At 39.8% G+C, this 21350-nt stretch overlaps 1 protein-coding gene across 3 annotated transcripts in view; it reads right to left on the bottom strand.

The window, feature by feature from the left end:
* Positions 1 to 21350, bottom strand: part of CTDSPL2 (CTD small phosphatase like 2) — a 100210-nt gene that overhangs the window by 18362 nt on the left and 60498 nt on the right. For all 3 annotated transcript variants that reach the window (XM_003811378.6, XM_055098377.2, XM_008963796.6), the window contains exons 4-8: positions 20780 to 20929; positions 16487 to 16702; positions 11014 to 11092; positions 10334 to 10445; positions 7661 to 7747 (exon numbers count right to left, since the gene is read on the bottom strand). In XM_003811378.6, the coding sequence (XP_003811426.1) occupies positions 7661 to 7747; positions 10334 to 10445; positions 11014 to 11092; positions 16487 to 16702; positions 20780 to 20929 (644 nt within the window). The remainder of the gene's footprint in view (positions 1 to 7660; positions 7748 to 10333; positions 10446 to 11013; positions 11093 to 16486; positions 16703 to 20779; positions 20930 to 21350) is intronic.

Raw genomic sequence — 21350 nt, 5'->3', positions numbered from 1 at the left:
GGTGGACAAATTTGGGATGAATAGGTAAACACTAAAACCAATAAAAATAAAAACAAAACAACAAAAAAATCCCTAAATTAAAAGCTCCTGCGGCTGGGTGCAGTGGCTCACGCCTACAATCCCAGCTCTTTGGGAGGCCGAGGTGGGCAGATAGTTGAGGTCAGGAGTTCATGACCAGCCTGGCCAACATGGTGAAACCCCATCTCTACTAAAAATACAAAAATTAGCTCGGCATGGTGGCCCATGCCTGTAATCCCAGCTACTCAGAAGGCTGAGGCAGGAGAATCGCTTGAACCCAGGAGGTGGAGGTTGCAGTGAGCTGAGATGGTGCCACCATACTCTAGCCTGGGCGACATAGTAGCGAGACTCAGTCTTATTTAAAAAAAAAAACCAAAAAACAAAAAACAAAAGCCAGGCGCGGTGGCTCACGCCTGTAATCTCAGCACTTTGGGAGGCCGAGGTGGGCGGATCACGAGGTCAGGAGATTGAGACCGTCCTGGCTTACACAGTGAAACCCTGTCTCTACTAAAAATACAAAAAAATTAGCCGGGTGTAGTGGCAGGCGCCTGTAGTCCCAGCTACTCGGGAGGCTGAGGCAGGAGAATGGTGTGAACCCGGGAGGTGGAGCTGGCAGTGAGCCAAGATTGTGCCACTGCATTCCAGCCTGGGCGACAGAGCGAGACTCTGTCTCAAAAAAAAAGTTCCTGCAAAACCTTACTCAAACAGAAATCAACCTGAAAAGAAATTTTTTAAAGAGTACAGGCAGGGCATGGTGGCTCACATCTGTAATCTCAGCACTTTGGGAGTCTGAACTGGGTGGATTGCTTGAGCCCAGGAGTTTGAGACCAGCCTGGGCAACACAGAGAAACCCCGTCTCTACAAAAAATACAAAAAAGGGCATGGTGGCACATTCCTGTAGTCCCAGCTACTGTTTGGGAGGCTGAGGTGAGAAGATGGTTTGAGCCTAGAAGATAGAGGCTATAGTGAGCGGAGATTGTGTCAATGCACTCCAGTCTGGCTGACACAGCGACACCATGCCTCCAAAAAAAAAAAAAAAAAGTCAAAGTAGGATAAAATGAAGCTTAATGTATTCATATAGGTGATTTATATGATTTATATTAAAAGTTACCAATGGGGCTGGGCATGGTGGCTCATGCCTCATGCCCGTAATCCCAGCATTTTGGGAGGCCGAGGTGGGCAGATCACTTGAGGTGAGGAGTTCAAGACCAGCCTGGCCAACAGGGTAAAACCCCATCTCTACTAAAAATACAAAAATTAGCCGGCCTCAGTAGCACGTGCCTATAATCCTAGTTATTCGGGAGGCTGAGGCAGGAGAATTTCTTGAACCCGGGAGGCAGAGATTGTGGTGAGCCAAGATAGCGCCATTGCACTCCAGCCTGGGCAACAGATTGAGACTCCGTCTCAAAAAAAAAAAAAAAAAAAAAAAGTTGCCAATGAAGCATAATTTTCATCAGGGAAAAATTGGCCATTATATTGTATGTACATATATTTGCATATATTAAAAAACTTGATGTATTTACATTAATAAAGTTTAGTCAAAACAATGGCCATTTTAGTAAAACAAAAATGTTACCTTTAAACTCAAACTCTAAACTTCAAAGGAAATGAAGCCTCCAATTTAATGTAATCAACTGTCACACCTTCTAAATTTATAGCCATTAAATAAGAACTTTCCACATAGTATGTTTTCTTTTCTTTTCTTTTCTTTTTTTTTGGGGAGACAGTCTCGCTCTGTTGCCCAGCCTAGAGTGCAATGGTGCGATTTCGGCTCACTGCAACCTCTCCCTCCCGGGTTCAAGCAATTCTCCCGTCTCAGCCTCCCGAGTAGCTGGGATTACAGGCACCTGCCACCACGCCCAGCTAATTTTTTTTTTTTAGTAGAGACAGGGTTTCACCATGTTGTTTAGGCTGGTCTCGAATCTCTGACCTCAGGTGATCCACCTGCCTCAGCCTCCCAAAGTGCTGGGATTACAGGTGTGAGCCACCATGGCTGGCCCGTATGTTTTTTCTCCTCCTTTTTTTTCTTTTTGAGACTGGCTCTCTGTCACCCAGGGTGGAGTGCAGTGGCGTGATCATAGCTCACTAGGGCCTGAAGCTCCCGGGGTTCCGGTGATCTTCCCACCTCAGCTTCCCAAGTAGCTGGGACTAGAGGTGTGTGCCACCTATTTTTGCATTTTTTGTGGAGACAAGGTCTCACTACATTGCCCAGGCTGGTCTTGAACTCCTGAGCTCAAGCCATCCACCCACCTAGGGCTCCCAAAGTGCTATCATTACAGGCATGAGCCACCACACCCGGCCTCTATTTTATTTTAATGAATTGCTCCTAATTTTGAAAGATACATTTTAGACAAAGAATCCCCATGAAATATATTTTTCCATACTTTTGAGAAATAGAGAACTATTGGTTTCATTTGTATCTTTTCCTTTTTTTAGCCAATTAATAATGAATAATTATGATGAAAAAATTAGTACCAATAACTAAACATACTAATAAGGATGGGAAAGTGACTTTAAAATTATTCTAAAGTAGTATTTTTAATATTCATCTACAATTAATTATTGAATTATTGTTCCCTACAAGCTAAAATATTAGTTTTATCCTCTATACTATGCAACTATGACCCTGAAATGGTTGTCTGATTTCTCAGCCTCCTGGCTCAAGCAATCCTCCTGCCTCAGCCTATCGAGTAGCTGGGACTATAGGTGCTCCCCACCATGCCCGGCTAATTTTTTTTTTTTGGAAGGGACAGGATCTCACACTATCTTGCCCAGGCCGGTCTCAAACTCCCAGGCTCAAGCATTCCTCTCACCTCAGCCTCCCAGTGCAGGGATTACAAGCAAGCCACTGCCCCGGCCTCAAAAGTTTTTTTTAGGCTACTTTTGTAGATGAATCTCAAGAACAATGTGCATGTTGGTTAGTATCAGTTTAAGCCAGAACTTGAGAAAAAAAATTAGGTATTTACTACAAAATTATAAATTTAAATGATTGGTTTCTTTCCTTCATGAAGCAAAAATAAAGCTGACTTTTCTAGAAAAGACTGTAAAGAGGAGACAGAAGCAACTGACCCTCTACTTCTCTTGTTCTTTCTTTTCTTTTTTGAGATGGAGACTCGCTTTGTCGCCCAGGCTGGAGTGCAGTGGCGCAATCTTGGCTCACTGCAACCTCCGCCTCCTGGGTTCAAGTGATTTTCCTGCCTCAGCCTCCTGAGTAGCTGGGATTACAGGCACCTGCCACCACGCCCGGCTAATTTTTTTTATTTTTTGTGGAGATAGGGTTTTGCCATGTTGGCCAGGGTGGTCCTGAACTCCTGGCCTCAGGTGATCTGCCCATCTCGGCCTCCCAAAGTGCTGGGATTACAGGCGTCAGCCACTGCACCTGGTTCTACTTCTCTTGTTCTGTGATATGAAAATTATCCTAAGCTGTAAGATTCCCAAGAAAACTGAAAGAATGGGGATGCGGGTAAGCTTTGCTAACCGTGGCCTTCCCCATCCACCTCTTCCCCCAACTTTTCCCATAAAAGCAACCTCTACTAATAAAACAAAGCATCTTTTACAAGTAGCTCCCTACAGGGATCCTATCTGTCCTTGAGTGCTTACCACAATCTGATTTCTGGACAGCTGACCCAAAGTTTGTTGATTTTACTGATCTTCAGAAAGCCACTGACTGGCTAAAGTCTTATTGGTGAACAGAGTCAAAAATCAGATGCCCCTGCCAAGCTTTACAGAATGAGGAGTTGGACAACACAGTTACGTTTGGCTGCACTGTGGTGAAACATATGAGGTATCTTCTTTTTGTCTTCAATCAGCCACATTTGGGCTGAGTAGTTCTATTACATCTTCAAAAAACTGAGCTCCAGTTCTTGATGGAGACAGAGGAAGGTCATTGAGGAGGTGGTTCAGCTCAAGAGCTAAGTGAAAAATGTCTTTTGATTCACTCCTGCTTGTGGATAGAAGTCATCTTCGGGATGGAAGAGGGAGTGAGATGACCTAGAGTCTTGAATTGGTGGATCTGCAGGAACAGAAACTAAATACAGTGGAGACCTCTTAACTGAGTAACACCACGAGATGGATTTCCTGACAAAGTGCCAATATAGGCTAAATATAAAGATTAAACATGTGCAATAAAAGTGATCATGCACTTGTTTTTCCAGATATCAAATGCATTTGTACCATTTTATGAATACATGTTTTCTTAATAACTGATTATAAAACAACGTAAAAAAAAAACCAATTTAAGAAAAATAGACCCATTCAAACAAAAAGCCTGTAATTTTGCCTATATGAGTGCCATTTCCTCACGTTTAACAAGTCGGTTCTTTCAAATGACTTTTTCTCCATATACAAACTATACTCTGTCTAGTCCACATAGTGTCAGTAGTAACATACATCAAATTTTAATTTGAGATAGATCTTTCAGGTTTTTTTTAATCCCCTAGAGAAATGAAATTCAAATTACACCTCAAGGTACTAATTTACAATAATCTACCGGCTTACAAATTCTAAGACTTGCATTAACCAAGTTTACTCCTACATATCAACCAAAAGAAGAGTACGTATCATTAAGTCAGGCAATCTTTAAATGTGAGTAGTGGCCACCTCAAAGTTCCCTCAAACTTTGATTTTAAAAAAACTTTAAAGGCCCACAACCAGATTACTGTGGATCTAATTTAAATTTTCTACATACATTTACAAGAATTTTGATGAACATTTGATTACTTACTTCTACTTACAATTTGAATATGTAAATTTACTGTATATACTCTCATAATTATTAGACCAGGAATCAGCAAACTATGGTGGCCAAATGCAGCCTGCCACTGATTTTTGTATATAACATTGTACTGGGACACAGTCATGCTTTTTCATTTATGTATTGTCCATGGCTACTTTCATGCTGCAATAGCACAAAAAGCAGTCATGACAGGGACCACAAAACCTAAAATATTTACAACTGGCCCTCTATAGAAAAAGGTTGCCAACCCCTGATATAGACAATTATTAAAACGTATATAATACAATTAAATTATTTTGAAATGAAACAGAAATAACATGTAGAGTTAAAATTAGTTATAGGTCAACCATAACAAATTTACCACAGAAAGAAAAAAAACGTAAAATAAGTCCCAAGAGGACACTCCATCTGGCTTTCAGATGAAAAATTTGATCTTTACATATAGAATATATATACACATATATGTAAATGCTATAAAACTAACATTCAAGAATAATACAGATAACACGCTATGGAACTGTTCATTTAAAAATGGTTAATTTTGTCATGTAAATTTCACCTCAATAAATTTTTTTAAAAATAAGAGTATATGCAGTACTTTACAGATTTCTACCTTTAAGTGGGCCACATCATAGTATAGTGGTTAAAGATTTAAGTTACATCTTACCTAATAATGTGGTTTCTCCAATATCTCTTAGATCATCTCAGACCCTTGTGTATATTTCTTCTTTGCCAGTAGATGGAGACAACACCACTGAAAGTTTAAAAGACATCATTCCCTGTTTAAAGGGAGCTTGCTGGTCTGAAAACTGGGGGAACCCTAACCCAAAGATTTCTTCATTTATTTTTTAAAAGACAGAATGGCTATGCCAAAATAAGAAATCCAAGGGAATGTACCAAATATTAACTACGGATATCCTCAAAAATTTACTAAAAAGTAACTAAACTCTGTCTGTGATATGGTAACTAAATCGTATTAAAATGCAATCATCTCTATAGCTTATAAGGTTCAAACTACCTGCTCTGTGCTCTCATTTAGGCTAGATCATTTATTTTTCAGTTTCAGAAAGTGTAACTCAGAATACATAAGAAAAAGAGTTGTCTGAATTCCACAGAGGTAGCTGCAGTACATACATATAGTATTTTAATTAGTCATATATGCTGCTAGAAGCTTTTTATTCAAAATAAGACAACTATCCAGATCCACATGAAATAATAAGAACTTTAAAAAGAGAGTTAAAGCAGAAATGGTAGAAGCAGTAAGAAAAAAATTCAATTTTATGATCATACTGAAGAGAAACGCTCATGAAAGGGAAGAATCAAATTTACCTACTTAAGTTTCTTATTTCACTACTAAAAATTACATAAACAGAATAAAAACCATCTGTAAGAAATAAATTTCAATTTCAAACCTAGAAGCTTAAGAAGTCATCTCAAAATCATTGTTTATCTATATTTTTCAATTAATAGCTTTCCTTTCCAAATTCAAAGGCTTAAAGCCATTTTTTTCAAATGCAATCATGAAAAACACCCAAAAGCAAAAAACAAAGAAAAACCCCAACAAGGTTATCGAGCTTAAAAGAGAAAACTAAGATATCACTATACTATTTACATCTGCCACAAGGACTCCTGTCCTTAAAGTCCACTAAACAAGAACAACAAATTTGATAAAAAAAGGTCTTAAGAAAAATACTTGCCTTAAACCAAATAATCATCAGTTTTGAAAGGGAACAGAAAAATCTTTAAATCTTTTAATTTTATGTACATTTTGCTTAACCCCAATTATACATCAGGACTAAAATCAGCTTACATAAAAAGTGAATTCAGTATTCAAATATTTATTGCCATAGCTACAATACCTACCCTAGGTTAAAACTAGAACTGACAACTAAAATAAATCCTCTTACAACTCATTACTAGACAAAGTAGGTTAAAGTAGCCATGAACCACAAACTTCTATTTAACTCTTAAATTTCACGGTTTCTGTGAGACATCAACTATTATCTGCCAAGAAAACTATAACCACATTCTAACTGCCTTTAAGAGCACATAAACAACCAAACACATTTTCATCATCCACATGGCAAGCACTCTGTGACTTTACTAAGTTAATCTTTAGGCTGGCTCCCTCTTGATAGACAACAAACTTTTCGATTCCCAATCTTTCAACAACTATTATATAATGCAAATAATGCTAGTTAAATAACAACCTCCAAAACAGAAACGCACTTTGCAATTTTCAAAGTGTATTCACTTATATTATTAACTCAATCTTATAATAATGGAAAAACCTTAAAGTAAAAACTATGGCCAGCACACATAATCCACAGTGAAATGTTAATGATATTTGTATTTTCCACTGTTACCTGTCCATCAGCACAGATGAGAGAGAAATGCTTAAACTAAAATGCCCTAAGTAAAACAATAACTAGAAGAGTGTCCTGGAATTCTAAGATTAATTATAAAAGAGATGTACTAAAGTATAATTTTCACAGACCACATTACTACTATAGGAAATAAAATGATCAACAAGGAATGAGTTTTCTTTGTATTAATTGGATTTTTGGAAAACAAAAACAAAAACACCAGGAGTTAACCTGGCAAGTTCCTCTTGAGGATCTATGATGTCAGTGCTCCTGCCTCCACCTGCTGGCAAACAGATTATGAAACTAGCTGAGATCTCAAGGTAAGAAAGTTAGCATTTTTGGAGTAACAAATTAATGTTGTTTTATGTAATATCTAGCATGATGCTAATTTTGTTAATAAATCATTAAAATGTTGATGAAATCCATTATACTTCTACAGAAAAACACATTTAATGTCACATACACACAAAAAAATACAAAAGATTTTTTTTATCAGAATGTTACCTATCAGGCCAAAAATCATCAAAAAAATTTTAATTACCTGATAAATGACATCTTGGAAAAGGACTGGAAAAGTAAGTGCTGCATCTTCTAGCTCATTTAGACTACAATGCACTAGTGTTTCATCCTTCAAATAAAAAACATAAATTGAATGAAACAAGATAGTAAAAGAAACTTCAAAGGATAATTTTATCCTTAATCACCAAAACACTAAAGCACCCATTCATATGTTGAATTTTACATTTATAATATATTACTATATGTGGCACAGCAATTTGGGGTAGGAGTTTCTAAAGTCACTAGTTCTCAGGTACAGCTCCTGGACTAGCAAGCAGAATAAACATCATTTGAGAACTAGTTAGAAATGCAAATGTTAACCTCACTTCTGATGATCAGAAACTCAGGGGAGGGGATGGGTCTCAGCAATCTCTGTGTTTTTTTTATTTTTATTTTTTGAGACAGAGTCTCGCTCTCAGGCTGGAGTGCAGTGGTGCGATCTCAGCTCACTGCAACCTCCGCCTCCTGGGTTCAAACGATTCTCCTGCCTCCGCCTCCTGAGTAGCTGGGATTACAGGTGCCAGCAATCACGTCTGGCTAATTTTTGTATTTTTAGTAGAGACAGGGTTTCACCATGTTGGTCAGGCTGGTCTCGAACTCCTGACCTCAGGAACATGCCTTGGCCTCCCAAAGTGCTGGGATTACAGAAGTGAGCCACGGTGCCTGGCAACAATGTCTGTTTTTAGAAGCCCTTCGGATTCTGACACATGCTCAAGTTTGAGAAGCAAGGCTTTGAGTTCTGCAGCTGCCAACTTTCAGTTAAACCCACATGCATGTTACTTTTTTACAATCAGCAAATGTAAGTGTAGAATCTAATTATTAAAAATATATATTCTGTTCATTTAACTCCTTATCCTCCAACTTTTTATAAAGCATCTTACTTTAAGTAGATGTTTTAGTATCTCACAAATTATGTTTCATGTAATTTTACTCAACACCAGATGATCTAGGTTCACTGCAACCTCCACTTCCCGGGATCAAGTGATTCTCCTGCCTCAGCCTCCCAAGCAGCTGAAATTACAGGCGCCCACCACCACGCCCGGCTAATTTTTGTATTTTTAGTGGAGATGGGGTTTCACTATATTGGTCAGGCTGGTCTCAAACTCCTGGACTCAAGTATCTGCCCGCCTTGGCCTCCCAAAGTGCTGGGATTACAAGCGTGAGCCACTGTGCCTGACCTAGATAAATTTCTTTCCTTCCTTTTAAAATTGAAATGAGATCTCACTTTGTTGCCCAGGCTGCAATGCAGTGGCACAATTGTAGCTCACTGCCGCCTCAAACTCCTGGCCTCAAGGGATCCTCCTCTCTCGGCCTCCCGAGTAGCTGGGACTACACGCTTGCAACACCAGGCTCATTCATTTTTTGTAGAGACGTGGGTCTCACTATGTTGTCTAGGCTGGTCTCGAATTCCTGGGCTGAATGGAGCCTCCCAAAGTGCTGGAATTACAGGCATGAGCCACTGTGCCTGGCTAAGATAAATTTTCTATGAGAGCTAAACCACATCTCCAAATATAGGGTACCAATTATAGGGTTCCAGTAACAAACGCTTAATAATAAAATATTTTCCAATATGACATGAGATACATTTTTACTAATATCAAGAAATTAGTTCCTTCCTCAATCCCAGGGCTTCACTTTACTAGCCTTAAAAAAAGTAAACAGATTTTAAAAATGCAAAATTAATAAGAAATCAAGAGGCAGAGGGGAAATGTGACTATATATTAAATTTGGTTAGCAAATGATAGGAGATCATTGTTTTCAAAGCTTTTCTGGTACCCTAAAATATCATTTTTTTTCTGAGACAGAATCTTGCCCTGTTGCCCAGGCTGGAGCACAGTGATATGATCTCAGCTCACTGCAACCTCCGTCTCCTGGGTTCTAGTGATTCTTGTGCCTCAGCCTCCAGAGTAGCTGAGATTACAGGTGTGTATCACCATGACCAGCTAATTTTTGAATTTCTAGTAGAGAATGGGTTTTGCCATGTTGGTCAGGCTGGTCTCAAACTCCTGGCTTCAAGTGATCGGCCCAAAGTTCGACCTCCCAAAGTTCTAGGATTACAGGCATGAGCTACCACACCCAATCCCTAAAATACAAATTTTTAAATCACATCAAGATATCATACTGGGGCCGGGCGCAGTGGCTCATGCCTGTAATCCCAACACTTTGGGAGGCCGAGGCGGGCGGATCATGAGGTCAGGAGGTCGAGACCATCTTGGCTAACAAGGTGAAACCCCGTCTCTACAAAAAATACACAACAAAAAATTAGCCGGGCGTGGTGGCAGGCGCCTGTAGTCCCAGCTACTTGGGAGGCTGAGGCAGGAGAATGGTGTAAACCCGGGAGGCGGAGCTTGCAGTGAGCTGAGATGGCACCACTGCACTCCAGCCTGGGCGACAGAGCGAGACTCCATCTCAAAAAAATAAGAAATTGTGCTTTTGAGACTATTAATAAAAAGTGTATTGGTATAATATATATGTAAAAATAAGAATAAGAAAAGGGTTATGGTCTTGCATATGGTTAATTAAGTTGACCCAAATTATATTTGGTCCTTCAGGAAAACATGATCCTGACAAAAAAAAGGGAAAGCTAACATAAGCATGATTCTAAAAAAGAATTTCACCCCTTTATTCTCTCTACCTCTACAGATAATATACTTACCAAGTCTAAAACTAGGGAGAATTCCGGTGTGCTTCTTGTTTTCAACGGAAGAGCAGGTTTCCTATTTAGTTGTTCTTCTGTCAGTGGCGGGACATGTTTGATGAAATAATAGCTATAAATCAGATTTTAAGAAAATTTCAACATTTTACTTTTTATACATATAGAACATTACTAAGCTCAGCCCATTTAAAAATCTATAAAGCAGTTAACCCAGAAAACAAAACTTATAAAACATATTAATAAAAGTGAAAACATACAAATTAGTATCTCTGTAAAATAGTAACAGCTGTTTTTGTTTGTTTGTTTTTGAGACAGTCTCACTCTATCACAGGTCACTGTAACCTCTGCCTCCTGGGCTCAAGTGATCCTTCCACCTCACCTTCCCTAATAGCTGGGACTACAGGCATGTGCCACCGTGTCCGGCCAATTTCTGTGTTTTTTATAGGGACGAGGTTTTGCCACATTGCTCAGGTTGGTCTTGAACTCCAGGCTCAAACAATCTGCCTGCCTGGGTCTCTCAAAGTGCTGGGATGAGCCACTGCACCCAGCCCCAGTAAAAGTTTCAAATACCTACAGGTCACATATCTTGGCAATATACTATTTAGCCACCAATCCACATATATAATGTACTTTCATCATGCTCCAAAAAGGAAAGAAAAAAAGAGAAAAAAGCAACTCACGGGTCAAATACTTCCCAGTCTTCTTCATAGGTGGCCTCCGCGTGGGCTGATGAATAACCACTATCTGGAGTTACTGGTGCTATTTAACACAGTGAAAGAAAAAATGTTGCTTTTACTTAATGCTTCATGAAATATATATTTTTACTGCTTCTATCTAAGATCTTCCTAAAGCCTTGTGTATTTTAAAGACAGAAATAACTTGTAAACACCTAAAAGCCAATTTATTAACATATAGATCTAACTTTAGATCTAAAGGGAAAAATGACCACTATAGAAAAAATGGCAAACCAGATCATGGCTAGAATTAAGATGTTTATCAGCTAAGAAAAAATCTACTACTTATTACCAGAAAAATATACACCAAAAAATGTAATCTTCTAATTGTATGGTGTTTACATGTAATCACCAAAAAATTTCATGGTGCTCTTATAGGGGTAATAGTTCATAAAATGCCTTGTACATACACGCAGTCAGTAAATGTATGCTGACAACAGACCCAAATGTAGGTTTTTTGTTTTTTTTTTTTTTGAGATGGAGTCTCGATCTGTCGCCCAGGCTAGAGTGCAATGGCATGATCTCAACTCACTGCAACCTCCACCCCACAGGTTCAAGCGATTCTCCTGCCTCAGCCTTGTGAGCAGCTGGGATTACAGACACGTGCCACCACACCTGGCTGATTTTTGTATTTTTGGTAGAGACTGGGTTTCTCCATGTTGGTCTGGCTGGTCTCAAACACCCAACCCCAGGTGATCCGTGCACCTCAACCTCCCAAAGTGTTGGGATTACAGGCGTGAGCCACTGCGCCCGGCCCATGAACAGTCTTTAAAAAGTTCATGAACCCTTTGAAGATTTATTTTAAAAAATTGTATGTTCCCAGGAATCTCAAGACTATGATCTCTTTTTTTTTTTTTTTTTGAGGCGGAGTCTCGCTCTGTCACCCAGGCTGGAGTGCAGTGGCCTGATCTTGGCTCACTGCAGGCTCTGCCTCCCAAGTAGCTGGGACTACAGGCATGTGCCACCACACCTGGCTAATTATTGTATTTTTAGTAGAGACGGGGTTTCACCGTGTTAGCTAGGATGGTCTCGATCTCCTGACCTCATGATCCACCGGCCTCGGCCTCCAAAAGTGCTAGAATTCCAGGTGTGAGCCACCGCACCCGGCCACAACTATAATCTTAAAAAATTAAGAAATGCAGCCAGGTGTGGTGGCGGGTGCCTGTAATCCCAGCACTTTGGGAGGCCAAGGCAGGCGGATCACCTGAGGTCAGGAGTTCGAGATCAGCCTGACAAACATGGAGAAACCCCATTTCTATAGAAATACAAAATTAGCTGGGCATGATGGCACATGCCTGTAATCCCAGCTATTCAGGAGGCTAAGGCAGGAGAATCGCTTGAACCCGGGAAGCAGAGGCTGCAGTGAGCCGAGATTGTGTCATTGCACTCTAGCCTGGGCAACAAGAGCAAAACTCCACCTCAAAAAGGAAAAAAAAAAATTAAGAAATGCTACTCTATGCAGACATTCTGTTTTTTTGTTTGTTTGTTTGTGTTGAGGCGGAGTCTCAATCTGTTGCCCAGGCTGGAGTGCAGTGGCGTGATCTGGGCTCACTGTAACCTCCGCCTCACCGGTTCAAGCAAATCTCCTGCCTCAGCCTCCCGAGTAGCTGGGATTATATGCACCTGCTACCACGCCCGGCTAATTTTTTGTATTTTTAGTAGAGATGGGGTTTCATCATGCTGGCTAGGCTGGTCTCGAACTCCTGACCTCAGGTGATCCACATCAGGTAACCCGGCCTCCCAAAGTGCAGGGACTACAGGCATGAGCCACTGCATCCAGCCAGAAATTATTCTTTTAACCTTTTTTTTTTGAGACAGGGTCCTGCTCTGTTGCCCAGGCTGGAGCACAGTGGAGCAAACACTGTGGACTCGACCTGGGCTCCAGCAATCCTCCTCAGCCTCCCAAGTAGGTGGGACTACAGATGTACCACCACACCTGGATAATTTTTAAAATTTTTTTTGTGGAGACAAAAAAGTATCTTGTTATGCTGCCCAGGCTGGTCTTGAACTCCTGGGCTCAACAGATCCTCCTTCCTAGGCCTCCTCAAGTGCTGGTGAGCCACCGTACCTGATCAAAATCACTGCTTAGAAGACTTACTATTTTACTTCTAATTTATAAACACTTAAAAATGATCAAGAAGTAATTCTATATTGCATGCCATAGTTCATTCCCAGTTTGAGCTAAGAGCTTATCTTTTGATAGTGCTTTAGAAATTATGCTGGGAATTTTCCAAGACAATAATTATAACTTAAATGTAAGAAGACAAAGGTAACTTACAAGCCAAATAGGTAACGTCTCAGATATAAAAATTTAAAGTGGAACCCAATAAAAATTTCTATAATCTTTCTATAGAAATGAAATGGTAGATAATAGTCTTTCAAGACAAAAATTAATCTTTTGTGCAATTATCATGTATTAACACCTTTTGAGACAGAGTCAACATGGTGTGTATGTCCAATGGATGACATCAGATGTAAAGCAGAATTTTTTTTCATCTCTGACATTATGCTTCCAATAATTAGCACAAAAAAAATCTCCAATAACTTTACCATTTCAAGTTCCTATTAATCTCAAATGAAAGAATATTTTTATTTTATTATTATTTTTTGAGACAGGTCTCACTTTGTTGCCTAGGCTAGAGTGCAGTGGCATGAACACAGCTCACTGCAGCCTTGACCTCACAGGCTCAAGCAATCCTCCCACCTCAGCCCTTCAAGTAGCTGGGACTATAGTATGCAAGCCACGATGCCCAGCTAATTTTTTTGTTGTTGTTTTTGTAGATACAGGGTTTCGCCATATTGCCCAGGCTAGTCTCAAACTCCTAAGCTCAAGTGATCTGCCCACCTTGGCCTCCCAAAGTGCTGTGATTATAGGCATGAGCCACAGCACCCAGCCAAGAATATTTGTTAAGTGCTTATATGCTAAGTATTTTGCCTATTTTATCTCCTTTAGCCTGCAAAACCTTGTATTACAAAAACCATGTTAAAGCTAAGAAAACTGTTTTTGAAACTGTCTCAAAAGCTTAAATAAGCTGTCCAAAGTAACACAGCTGCTAGCTTCCTACCTTCTTGTTCTCTTTGGCTATGTTCTCAAAGTTAAGGAAAAGAATACTTTTGTCACTCATACTAAATGCCTCTATCTATACTCTCATGATCATCCCAATCAGAGTAACTACAATGTGACACACCATGTCATTTAGCTCACTTCTTTGTAGCAGCACTCACCATACTGTATAGTGATGTTTCTGTATATTTGGCTCTTCAATTAGATCACAAACTCCTCAGGAGTCAATTCATCAACAGTTCCAATCACAAAAAAAAAAGGTGCTCATAAATGCTGGGAGAATAAATGAATGACTGTGACAACTATAGTATATCTTAATTTTCCCTTCTAGAAACCGCTAAGTTACAGAAATCCTTTCTCCATCTTCACAGTTGTCAGAAAAAATAAATACAAAGGCTTATACAGCAGCATGAAAATACAGAACGAACATCAAACAGGAAGCCAAAGCCCTGAACTTTAGTCTATACTTTACTTTATTAGTCTTATACCACTGGGCAAAGTAATAAGCATAAAATGATGGGTCAAAGGTGGGTTAAATTGCAAATATTACCCACAAAAGAATGAACGTAATTGTATTGATTTGACTGTTAGATTCTGTATTATTTTTAAATTCTGAATTTAACATTATACATATGAATCTTTCACTTGATGACTTTAAAATAAACCTATTTTGCTGCTTGTCTCTTCACGTTGGTATTACTGGATTGCATTATATAGAAGTTTCATAATTGTATCATATTTTCTTTAAATGTTTTCTGCTGTGTCAATTACTTTTTTAAAAGTTTCCTTTTTATAGCTGAGAGAAGTACAGATGCCCCTAGACTTATGATGGGGCTATATCCCAATAAACCCATCATAAGTCACAAATATCATAGGTCAAAATGCATTTAACACCCTGATAAACCCACTGTAAAGTAAAAGAATTGGAAGTTGAACCACTGTAACTCAGGAACCATCTGTATATTATATTTCCTTAAACCAAACTATGTTTCTTTTTTTCTTTTGTCTTTCCCAAGACTGGATCTTGCTCTGCTGCCTAGGCTGGATTGCAGTGGCTCAGTCATAGCTCACGGCAGTCTGGAATTCCTGGGCTCAAGCAATCCTCCCACTTCACCCTCCTGAGTAATTAGGACTACAGGCACATGCCACCATCCCCGGCTAATTTAAAAAAATTTTTTTTGGCCGGGCGCAATGGCTCACACTTGCAATCCCAGCACTTTCGGAGGCCGAGGTGGGCAGATCATTTGAAGTCAGAAGTTCGAGACCAGCCTGGTCAACATGATGAAACCCGGTCTCTACTAAAAGTTAAAAAAAAAAAAAAAATAGCTGGGCGTGGTGTCACATGCCTGTAATCCCAGCTACTCAGGAGGCTGAGACAGGCGAATCGCTTGAACCCAGGAGGTGGAGGTTGCAGTGAGCCAAGATCATGCCACTGCACTGTCCAGCGTGGGCGACAGAGTGAGACTCCACCCCAGACAGGGTCTGGCTCTTTTGCCCAGGCTGGTCTCAAACTCTTGACCTCAAGCAATCCTCCTGCCTTGGCCTCCTGAAGTGCTGGGTTATAGGCCCCAGCCATCATGCCTGGCCCCAAACTATGTTTCTTAACTAATATATATTTACTGCGCTCTCTCAAATACCTGGTACCACAATAAACAACAACAACAACAAACACAAACAAACGAAACAAATTTAAGATAAAATCTCCATGCCCTAATAAGAAGATGGCCTTCTTCAGTTTTATTTCTGCTTTTAAGAATGGTGGAACACAATTCCATCTTGTACCCTGTCTATCCACCACAGTACTCAGAGGTAATGAAATTCCTGATCCATATGTTTCCACATTTCAAGGACAACTGGCTCCGAAACCCAATAATTATGTTTGGCCTTTATAAGGTTCCAAGTCAGGCTGCAAACTTAGGTATATAGGGAGATCTAGGAACAGAAGCAGTTTTTGGGGGGATGTCATCGATGTAATCAAGCAAATCTGAAGGTATGAGACTGCCTCTAGCTAGTGACCTCAGACATAAGGGTCTAAGACTTGTGCAATAATAATAAGGATATTCATAAACATGAGCATATATTTTGTTAGTTGTATTAAATTTCTCCAAGCAATAAGATTAGTGGTAATAATTAAACTGTAAAATGACTAATACTTAGTCAAAATCTTTTAAAAATTTTCAATTTCAAAATGACTTTGGATTTTTGGGACAAAGCTTTGTTTCCAATTTTAACTTTTTCTTAACTTCCAGGAAGAAAAACCTATGCATATAATGTGCTCATTTAAGAAAAAATATGAAATACTGTATTTTTTATCAACTACTCATGAAGATGTATAAGAAAAGAAATTTTCTTCACCTGTAAGGGGTGGGATATCACGATTAACTGTTTCTTCTGCTTCTTCTAAACCATTGTTTATTGATGGTCTCACTTGAACTGCTTGATTTGAGTAAGCTGCTCCATTAGTTGATGTAGTAGTACTGGTAGTGATCTCATCCACCTGTTCCATATCAAGTTGTTTTACTATTTCTTCAGCTTCCACAGCCTGTCCTGGAGAATCTGATCCTGATGTTCCTGAAATCATGATTCAGTGTACTATCATCATTTAAAAATGCACCTATTTAGAAAAACTAAATGCAGCATCACCGTACAATATATTTATTTAGACTGATCATTCCTGCAGGAACAAAGCTGAGGATATTGCTTTTAGAGAATCTTTGCTAGCTATTTCAAACAATGAAGAATAAAGACTTACAGGCTAGAGTAACATTTGTGAGCAAAGTTTCTGCATCCTAGTCATGTGTGCAATTGTAATTTTTCAACCAGAGGTATCAAAAAATTAGCTGTTCCCCTAATCATGAGAACCTTTTAATTAAAAGATATAAAAATAATTTCTCAGCAAAACTCCATCTCAATAACAAAGACAGGGCCAGGTGTGGTGACTCATGCCTGTAATCCCAGCACTTTGGGAGGCTGAGGCAAGCAGACTGCTTGAGCTCAGGAGTTCAAAACCAGCCTGGGCAACATGGCTGTCTCTACAAAGAATATAAAAACTAGCTGGGTGTGGTGGTGCACATCTGTGATCCCACTACTCATGAGGCTGAAGTGGGAGGATCACTTGGGCCCAGCAGGAGGTCAAGGCTGCAGTGAACGGTGATCGTACTATTGCACTCCAGCCTGGGTGACAGAGCAAGACCCTGTCTCAATTAAAAAAGAAAAAATAATAATCCCACGTCTTTCCATTTCCTTCTGGAATCTTCCAAATGTCATTTTAAACAAAAATAACAAAAAAAAATTAACCTCCAATATTCTCAACTTCCTTACAGAACATTCCTTCTCCCTTGTTGCTTTAAGTTTAACCTCTTTCCTAAAAGGTTTTCCTGATACCCTTCCCTCAATGCTCTTTATTCTCCCATACCAATATACTAATTGAATCAGAATTCATTTATCTCCATTGCTACTATTCAATCACTGGTTTTCCACTAATGTGCAAAAAAAGTCTGCTCTTTTGAGACTGATGTCACATGGCTATATAATTCTTCACTTATCCTCACTGCTGGCACCTACCATCTACTGCCAGAATCCTCTCAATCGCAAAGAAGTTTAATACATAGCTACTAGTTTACTGCTCTATTTAACACAGTATTTTTTCTAGTTGTTATTACAGATGATGTCAATGACTCATCCAATGACTAATCCTCAAAGTTCTTGCCCTCTTCAGCTCCAACCATCTTCACTCATACTGCTCTGTATCAGTTACTACCATAGCTATAACCTGGACATTAACACTGAGAAACTTCACCTCTGAAGCCTAAAATTCTAATACTGTATTAACCACTTACCACAACCTCCTAACCCTCAAATTATATATCTCATACTCCCATTATATGTGATCTTCAAACTTGATAAAGGCCAGTCTGTTTAATTCCAAACACGTCCCTCAAACACTTCTTCTCAACCCTCCTCATCTAGTTAAGACTTCGTGGTGTATCACTTAAATACACTGTCAAACTGGCAGCCTCAGTATCCTTGATCCCTCATTCCTCCACTGTCATCCATCAAGAAATCCCTCTTGAATCAACGTAACCAACAGGCTTCTCAGACCCTAGTTGCAGGCTATGGAACAAAAAATACAATTACAAAGACTGGTCATAATCCAAATAAAACAGAGAGACACAGAGACAGGGAAAGGCAGGGGGAGGGGAGGAGGTAGGTGGGGGGGAGGGGGGAAGAGAGAGATGGGGGAGTGGAGAGAGAGGTTGTGTGTGTATGGGGTGGGGAGAGAGAGACAGAGACACACACAAAGAAAATATCAATGTAAACCTTCACTATTCTTCCCAAGTCCCTTCCACTAGAACTATCATTAATGACACCATCTCTTCCTTCCAAGAAAACTCTATCAAACTTCAACTCCTTCTTCCCCAGACATCTATTTCTGTACACACCTTCGGAGATATACACGCCTTCAGAGATTCTTTACTTCAGCATGAGGGGAAAATATTACTACTGGGGTTTGTTTTTTTTGTTTTGTTTTGTTTTTTGAGATGGAGTTTCACTCTTGTTGCCCAGGCTGGAGTGCAATGGTGCGATCTCAGCTCACCGCAACCTCGGCCTCCCAGGTTCAAGCGATTCTCCTGCCTCAGCCTCTTGAGTAGATGGGATTACAGGTGGGTGTGCGCCACCATGCCCGGCTAATTTTTTTTGTATTTTTAGTAGAGATAGGTTTCTCCATGTTGGTCAGGCTGGTCTCGAACGCCTGACCTCAAGTGATCCGCCCATCTCGGCCTCCCAAAGTGCTCGGATTACAGGCGTTGAGCCACCGCGCCCAGCCTGAATATTTTTATTTAAATATTTCACGGCATCTCAAACTCAGCATGGTCCAAATTACACTCAATTATCTATCTCCCAGGAACTTTATTTTCCTTGAATCTTCTACTCTTGTGCCATCTTCATCTCTATTCTCTTTCACCTCCAATCTGCACCAAAAATGTGTCTATTTTCTATCCTCTGATCCTTCCTGTCTTCTCTAGTACAATTAAGGTCTCATCAAGTCTCACACGAACGACTACAAGTCTACTAATTGTTCTACCTGCCTATGGCCTCTTCAGAATCTAGTCTACACACTACTGCCCAAGTGATCTTTATAAAACATAGATCTGATCGTATTATTCACCAATTTAAAACCTTTCAGGCCGCTCTGCCTATGGAGGAGGAGCCATTCTTTATTCCTTTTTCTTTTTTTTTTTTTTTGAGACGGAGTCTTGCTCTGTCACCCAGGCTGGAGTGCAGTGGCATGATCTCAGCTCACTGCAGCCTCCGCCTCCTGGGTTCAAGTGATTCTCCTGCCTTGAGTAGCTGGGATTACAGGCACATGCCACCACACCCAGCTAACTTTTGTATTTTTCTTTAGTAGAGACATGGTTTCACCATGTTAGTCAGGCTGGTCTTGAACTCCTGACCTCATGATCCACCCGCCTCGGCCTCCCAAAGTGCTGCGATTACAGGTATAAGCCACGGTGCCCGGCCTATTCCTTTACTTTCTTAATAAAATTGCTTTCACCTTGGGGAAAAAAACAAAACAAAACAAACTTTCAATTATCCCATACTTGAATAAAGTTCATCATCTTACTATGTTAGCTCTATTATATGACTTCTTCATAGCTCTCCTACCTTATCCCTTCTCAAATGCAATGCTCCATCAATTACAAACTACAAACAGCTCTCAAATACACTATGCTGTTTTCTGCTGCAAGGCCTCTACGCATGCTGCTCCTTCTACCTGGAATGGCTTTTGCCACTTTTCCAGATTCGGCTTTTCTTTCAAGCCTTTTGTGAGCCACTACCCCTGCCACCCAGAAGACAGGACCATTCCATTCTTTTTATTTTTTTTTTAAGTGGACCCCCTACTTGGCTGTCCAAGCTTGAGTGCAGTGGTACAATCACAGCTCACTGCAGCCTCAAACTCCTGGGTTCAAACTGCTGGATTGAAGCATTCCTCCCACCTCAGCCTCTGGAGTAGCTAGGACTACAGGCGTGCACTACCACGCCCAAATAATTTTTACATTTTTTTGTAGAGACAGGGTCTCACTATGTTGCCCAGGCTAGTCTCAAACTCCTGCCCTTGAGCAATTCTCCTGTCTTGGCTTCCCGAAGAGTTCAGATTACCGGCATCAGCCACCACACCCAGCTCCCAAGGAGCTGTATATTATTAATGAGGTGGAAAACATACATGAGACGTTGACAAAATATGCTAATAAAATAAAAAAGATCTTTTTAAAAACTATGTATTTTTTTGCTGGGCACAGTGGCTCACATCTGTAATTCCAGGACTTTGGGAATCCGAGGTGGGTGGATCACTTGAAGGTCAGGAGTTTGAGACCAGCCTGGTCAACATGGTGAAACCCCGTCTCAACCAAAAATACAAAAAAAATTAGCCGGGCATGGTGGCAGGTACCTACAGTCCCAGCTACTTGTAAGGCTACAAGTATTGCTTGAACCTGGGAGGCGGAGGCTGCAGTGAGCGGGGAGATCGCGTCACTGCACTCCGGCCTGGGCAACAAAGAGAGACTTCGTCTCAAGAAAAAAAAAAAAAAAAAACCCAAACTATTTTTTTAAAAAAAATCCAAATCACAGTTAATGGTTTATACTTACCATTTTTATTTGCTGGTGAAAAAAAGTTGAAGACAGGTGAAAATATGGTCCCCAACAAAGTAGTCCTTGGAGGACTGCCAGAGGAAGGATTATCTTCTAATTTTCCATTTTGTTTTACATGTTGATTTGTCATTTCATAACTACCAGCTTCTAAAAAAGAAACAAGAAAAAAGTCATGATCTAGAAAACACTGAATTTCAGAAATGTGTTATAAATCATTCATCATAGAAGTAACTCTTTTTCCCTCAAAATACTTCACGAAAGCTAATTAATGTTAATGTTCAGGAAAGCTTATTAAAGAAACATTGAGGTAAATTACTCGTAAGTCAAATGCTCTTTATGTATCAATGTGTTTATAATGCTAACATTTACTGAGTTTTTTCAAAGTAGATTTACACCTATAGACTGAAGAAAATTCTTTGTAAACAAGCAAACTAGTTCCCACCACCTAGAACACAAATAATTTTATTTTTGTTTACATTCTAGGACGGTTCTAATTCATAAAACCTTCCCTCACATCTGCTTCTATCTAATGAATGACAGCGAAATGAATAGAGGCAACATAACTCTA

Source organism: Pan paniscus, chromosome 16, assembly GCF_029289425.2.
Source record: "Pan paniscus chromosome 16, NHGRI_mPanPan1-v2.0_pri, whole genome shotgun sequence".
Taxonomy (NCBI): domain Eukaryota; kingdom Metazoa; phylum Chordata; class Mammalia; order Primates; family Hominidae; genus Pan; species Pan paniscus.
Note: the sequence above shows the minus strand (reverse complement) of the source record. Positions and strands in the feature narration are given on the sequence as shown.